The sequence below is a fragment of the Syngnathoides biaculeatus genome, chromosome 13 (genome assembly GCF_019802595.1).
Source record: "Syngnathoides biaculeatus isolate LvHL_M chromosome 13, ASM1980259v1, whole genome shotgun sequence".
NCBI classification, from domain to species: Eukaryota; Metazoa; Chordata; class Actinopteri; order Syngnathiformes; family Syngnathidae; genus Syngnathoides; species Syngnathoides biaculeatus.
Genome location: NC_084652.1, coordinates 17,116,795 through 17,123,146, shown reverse-complemented (window position 1 = coordinate 17,123,146; position 6,352 = coordinate 17,116,795). Strand labels below are relative to the sequence as shown.

The 6,352-nt window shown below is 40.0% G+C and overlaps 1 protein-coding gene across 6 annotated transcripts; it reads right to left on the bottom strand.

Annotated features, from left to right (window-relative positions):
* Positions 1-1,702: 1,702 nt before the first annotated feature.
* Positions 1,703-5,006, bottom strand: LOC133511259 (oocyte zinc finger protein XlCOF6-like). Of its 6 annotated transcripts, none has more exons than XM_061840028.1 (3): positions 4,665-5,005; positions 4,137-4,349; positions 1,703-3,454 (listed from the first exon to the last, which is right to left on the bottom strand). In XM_061840028.1, exon 3 carries the CDS (start codon positions 3,015-3,017, stop codon positions 2,379-2,381), a length of 639 nt encoding a protein of 212 aa, XP_061696012.1. In that variant the 5' UTR covers positions 3,018-3,454; positions 4,137-4,349; positions 4,665-5,005; the 3' UTR covers positions 1,703-2,378. The 6 variants fall into 6 exon arrangements, with proteins under 6 accessions (XP_061696012.1, XP_061696013.1, XP_061696011.1 ...); XM_061840029.1 differs by having other exon boundaries at positions 4,821-5,005; XM_061840031.1 differs by having other exon boundaries at positions 3,030-3,454; positions 4,665-5,006.
* Positions 5,007-6,352: the final 1,346 nt, after the last annotated feature.

Genomic DNA, 6,352 nt, shown 5'->3' with positions numbered 1-6,352 from the left:
CCCCTCCATAGAAATTGCGCAATCTGCGTCACTGACCAATCAGAGGACAGAGATCTGCATAAACCACGCCCCTTTTTTGGACCCGCAGTTTTCTCAGACAACGCTGGATGGTCCAGTATAGCTTCTGTTGGCGTTTTAGCGCGTATTTGGGTTCTTTAACGATAGATATGGTTAAGAGGTGGAGTCACAGACTTTATAATAGTGACGACAGGTATCCTGAAAGGCTACTTGGTGGAGTTCAATTCGTACCCTTTCCAAAACAGAAGACCCAGTACGAAAAATGTCTTTGATGGATCAAACTTTTTGGCAGACCGGATCATCAACTGAATCCATCTAAAATCAACCGGAACAGAAGACCGAGTACGAAAAATGTCTTCGATGGATAAAACTTCGAGGAAGACCGCATGATCAACTGAATCCATCAACCGGAACAGATATGTTTGCATGAAGGTAAGTCCTATATTTGATTTTCAATACATGTCTTATATAAATGAATTAGCAGTCCTTCGCTTGCATAATATTGCTATGTGTGAATGATTGACACACTTGATCTGTGTTGAGCGATATTTTGCGATGATCTGACTGCTCAAACATGTCCCTTTGTTCGCGGCTAATTAGCTAAGCTAAACCGGACTTGCAGTCCTAAAAGCCTTCGACGTGCACCGAGACACCAAGACTGAAGGAAGGATGTTTGAGGACACTAAAGTAGTGATTGTCGTACTCGGTCGGGACTTGCGTAGGTTCGGCACTAATTCGAGAATAATTATTGAGGGGAGCGCGTGACGTTACACAAAGAAAATGAGAGAAACAACTCGTAAATCAAGCCTTGCCTTCTTCTTTTCCTTCATACGGCGGTTCACAAACGGCTATACAGATACACATACAGATTCTGCACACAAGTGTGATAGGTAACACAAAAATAGGAAACTGTCAATGACGAATTCGTCTTTGGGTTATAATATATTATATTATGTGGCTTCTCGGTCTTCCTCTGACTCTGGAAAGATCTCGAGCTAATATCAATGGTTTCTCCGTCGATATGCATGTAAATACAATTGAAATACCGCTCGCTGAAATACTTGAAGCCCTGCTGTCTGCTCTTCAACGATATTTCCCTATTTGCTAAGAATCCGAGTGAGAAATCAGCCGGTAAATCGGACAGTTTCGCTCTATTCTTTTCTTGCTGCACCACCATTTTTGCTAATTGTTTGTCTGACGTAGGCGCACGTGGCGTGACGTCACTTCAGGAGGCGTGGTTAAGTGCCCTGTACGGAGGGGTCAATTGGTTTCAATAATAGTAATAATAATAATAATAATAAAGCTGCTAGAATGGCCCAGCCAATCACCTGACTTGAAGCCAATCAAAAATCTACAAAAAGAACTGAAACATAAGGTCCATAGTAAAAGAAGCCACGGAGCCTTCAAGATTTGAAGACTGCTTGTGTGGAGGAAGGAGCCAATAATTACACCAGATAATACACATCTTAAATTCTGAGCACATTTGTTGTACGTTTCTTTGTTTGTGTGGACTACTGAGGTTGTTTCAATTGCATCTTTGGAAATATATTTAATGCAAAAAATGGTGATGTCTTAAATAGTTATTTAAGCCGCAGTATACAAAAACAATCCATCCATTAGGCGAGCCGCTTATCCTAAAGAGGTTCGTGGGAGTGCTTGAGGCTATTCCAGCTATCATCAGGTATTCCACAGATCATAAAGTAAATATTAGATAATTTATTCACAGAAATTTTATTCATAACATGAAGAAAAAAATTACAGAAGATAAAGATCTACTGTATCTTGTTCATGGTCAATGACAACAAAAAAGCTTTTCTCCTTTTGGGCATGTTTGTTGGTAATACCTCAAGAATGACAACACAGGCTAAACACTGAACATAATCTTTCAGAGGTTTCCATATCCTACTTATATAAAGGAAAACAGTAAAAGGAGATGCACGCATTCACTTCTGGGCCTCAAGTAAATAAGTACAGACTCTGAAATGTACTACGTGTAAAAGTTAAAAAAAAATGTCTCAATTTTGATTGGCACATCAACAACAAAAGCTTAACAGTGTACTATTTTTTTCCCTCTTTTCCTCAACTTTGAGAGGGCCCATTAAGGAAAAAAATAAAATAAAATGAAAATCACTGGAAAAGCTGCCGTGCTCCAATTTTTTAATTGACGAATAAGCCAACAATATATTCCACTATTGTTCATAAAAAACAATTCCTTAAGGAAATGAATTAATGATTTCTTCCATTTGTGCCACAGCTTAAATGACCTCCGCTCGTCTCCCCAGCACACTTTTCTCTCAACCTTCTTTTAACAAGCGAATCATTTAGCATCCACTGCAACAAAAACTCTATTCCGAGAACATTTATCCCCACACTAAGCAAGCAAAATGTTTGTCCTGTGTGTGTATTTTCTTATGTGCTGTTAAATTTGGCTTTTGGGCGAATGTTTTAGCACAAACTGCGCACGCAAAAGGCTTCTCTCCAGTGTGTACTCTGGTGTGCCTCGCCAAACAAGACTTTGCAGGGAAGCTTTTGCCACAAACTAAGCAGGGAAAAGGTTTCTCTCCAGTGTGTGTTCTTGTGTGCCTTGTTAAACTGGTCTTGATAGAGAAGCTTTTTCCACAAGTGGAGCAAGCATAGCCTTTCTCTCCAGAGTGTGTTCTTGTGTGTTTCCTCAAAGTGCCTTTTTCAGATAAACATTTGCCGCAAACTGAGCAGACAAAGCCTTTCTCCCCAGTGTGAGTTCTTGTATGTTTTATCAAAGTACCTTTTTCAATGAATCGTTTACCGCAAACTGAGCACGCAAACGGTTTCTCGCCGGTGTGCGTTCTTAGGTGTCTCGTTAAACTTGCCTTTACAGAGAAGCTTTCGCTACAAACAGAGCATATAAAAGGTTTCTCACTGGTGTGTGTTCTTGAGTACACAGTCAAAGTCCCTCTTTCAGTGAAGTTTTGACCACAAACTGAACACGTAAAAGGTTTGTCTCCGGTGTGTTTTCTCATATGAATGTTCAAATTACCCTTAGAACTAAATGTTTTCCCACAATGAGTACATTTCTTGTGAGTGTGATATGTTACACGACCTTCCTACTGTTTACTAACACAGTCAACAGGAGAGTTTGATGTTATGGCGCCACGATCCGCTTGGGATCCACCACAGTGGCCTCAATCACCTCCGGTTGTCGTGTGTTGACTTGAGCTGCTGCTCGGAGCCTCCGCCTGTCTGCTCTCCTCACTTTTAACTTTGTCATTTTCTTCTTCACTCTTCAATGAAACAAGGTACATTGGCAACTTGCTGATATTATTGTGCTCCTCCTCTTTATCGTAGGGGGTGTGTGGCTCCTCTTTCTCTTTTATGTGGACATGTTCTTCCTCCTCCTCTTTAATCTGAACGGACTCTGACTCCTGTTGCTCAGGACAAAGAGATTTTTCACTGCCGTCTGCAGGGCACAGGGTGACAAAACCATTTGGTTTGTTAGTCAAGTTTACTGTTGGGACTTTGATGTTGTGTATTATTGTTTTTACACAGGTACCTTCATTTTTGAGTTTAACTTGTCGATGAGTTTCATTTTAATGTGGAAGGGGTCATCGCTTAAAACTGTCACATGTGGTATTGTAAAAGGACTATGGTTATGTTACAACTGTCTGTATGACATGGCAGTAGAATATTATTAAAATAATCAGTGAAAAAGCATCATCCTCTGGCCCCATCTAATGCCTCTAATTTAATCTTAGTTACTACTTTAGAACTGGGCAAAGTCAGACAAGAAAAGAAAGTGTGTAGTGAGACCAACCAAACCAACCAAAGACTCAAGGTTTTGGCTCAAAAATCTTGGCATCTTGATTTCATGGCAAGAAAATTTGATCCAATTTGTGACGTAGTGGAACAAAATAATTAAGCATTATTAGATTCTTATAAACAAGGCTCATTTGATTTATTTATGACTCTATCCAATGATGCAATCTATTTTGATAAGGTATTTTCAAAATGTTGGTAACATTCCAAATAATTCCCCTGCTTTTCATGATGTTTTAAGTCATCACTAGGGTAAGGGTAGGAATACGTCTAATAGTCTCGTCTAGCTAGCTAATAAACAAAATGAGATGAAGACGTGTACAAACCTGCTGTGTAAAGCACAACTCGAGGCTGCTTGCTGACAGCGTCGAACAGTTGACGTTCGTTCTCTTTGTTTTCACAAAAATCATCCGCGTACTCTGTTATCGGTCTCCCACACATTTTCACTCGATAATCACAACACTTTAAGACTTGACCTCTTGTTATTATGATTGGTGAAGTGTCGTTCACAAACACGTCGATCTCTATGTTGTACTTTGCTAAAATAAAGGGAGATTGAGTTAATGATGTTTTAGTCTACTTAAACAGTGATACACATTCTGGGTCAACGATCGCATCCGTTCAGGGAAGAATAATTCATGGAGCTCAATGACGTAGAATGATTCTGAAGAATTATTGCTCGACGTCATTGATGGACCCCGTCTGGTTTCGTACGGAAGCCGGAAGGAATTTCCCGTTTTCCCTTTTGTAGCAAATAAGGCTCACTACCGCCATCTACTGGTGTGGAGTGTGAGTCACAGCCACAGGGGATTCCATTCGTTCACCGTTCCTGGCAACGAGCTGCTGCTACTCACCCAACTGGCCTGTGCATAATCAAAAAGAGTCTTTTCAATGTACTTAATTTGAAAGTACTTTGGTTACACATGAGGCGTGTGATCCTGGCCTTGAAGCCCAGGAAGGCTGCTGGCCCGGAGGGAGGAGCAGGCAAGGTGCCGAGCGGATGTGCCCACCAGCTGCGCAGCGTCTTCTGCGAGATCTTCAACCTCTCACTGGCCCAAGCAGTCATCCCCACCTGTTTGAAATCGACAAAAATCATTCCCATCCCCAAAAAGAAATCCTGAACTGGCCTCAATGACTATCGCCGTGTTGCCCTCACAGCCGTCATTATGACGTCTTTCCGGAGGCAGACTTTCAAATTCATCAAAGACTGCATAAATAAATGAATAAAAACTTGGGATGGGAGCTGAACAAACCAGCTGTGCTGTTTCACGATGTTGTCGTTGAATTCTCAACAGCAGTCCTTTCTCTAAATTATCAAAATATTTAATGTGGTTAAAATGTTTTATGTTTTGCTCCTGAGTTTGAATTTGTTAATTTTATTTTTCAGGATCAAATGGGGTGCACCCCACTGTTTGAGGACTGAATTGTAATACAGTAGTCGGTGAAAAAAAAACATGATTTTTTTTTTAAATATTGGAGATTACAAGCCCTTTTGATGCACTTCAAATATTGTATTAAATTCCTTGTAAACTGATCTATAAAATACGAAATTCAGGCATATGTGAGGGATAAACCTAAGGAAAAGGACAAAAAAAGCAAGTTTCTGACTAATATTTATTCAGAAGACACCAACACAATCACCAGATATTGACATATGCAATCAGTGTCCAAAATGATGATTATTGTATGATAAAAATACAAAGATTTCAATGGGTTTCACTAATTGTCCTAATATATTGTTTGACTTCATTTTAGTATCTTTTTTTTTTTTTTTTAGTCATAGGAACATTTCACAGTAGTACAAATTATGAATGATTTGTAAAGGATGTGTTTAGTTTTTGGGAGCAAGAATTTAGCAAAGTCTGCAAGATACATCAGCAATACTCACCATCACGAGTTGCCAGTTGGCAGAATTGGTATCAAATTCATTAGAAACTGTGGTGTCCTTTCTTTGTGTTCCAAAGGAGGCACCTTTTCACCTCTCCTTGACACCATGACTTGTTCCAAAAATAGGTCGTGTAAAGGTCAGGACTTTGAACTTTGCAAAGAGGCCACCAGGTGGACTGATGCATTTCACATGACAAGAAAACTTGGGACGTGATATCACACATATGACTCGTCAAGCTCGGGAGAAAAGCCATTGATTTGGAGCCTTCTTGGTCCTCTGTTTCCATGCTAGCATGCAGTCTCATTTAGGGCACAAGCTCCTCTATTTCAATTGATGAGAACAACAGAGGAGCCACGATGGAGGAGGGACAAATGTTTTCTTTCTCTGTAGCATGACTATTTCAACATCATTTGCAATTTCTTTGGGTTGTACGTAATTCAACAAATGTCACATGTCAAATCTCGACTCCCCGCAGTCCAGTTATATTTTCCAGTTGGTATTGTTTGACACGAAAAAGAAACTACCGAGAGGACACAAAGCCAGGTGTGTCCCGCAACTCAGACAACTATTTTCAGGTGAACTCGGCAAGTATGTCGGACTTAAAAGTGGGGATTAAAATAAAAATAAAAAAAAAAAAAATCAGTCAAGACTTGG

Bases quoted from the DNA above. Each gene is read 5' to 3' on its own strand.
- LOC133511259 (XM_061840028.1), bottom strand. From the start codon at position 3,017: ATGAGAAAACACACCGGAGACAAACCTTTTACGTGTTCAGTTTGTGGT.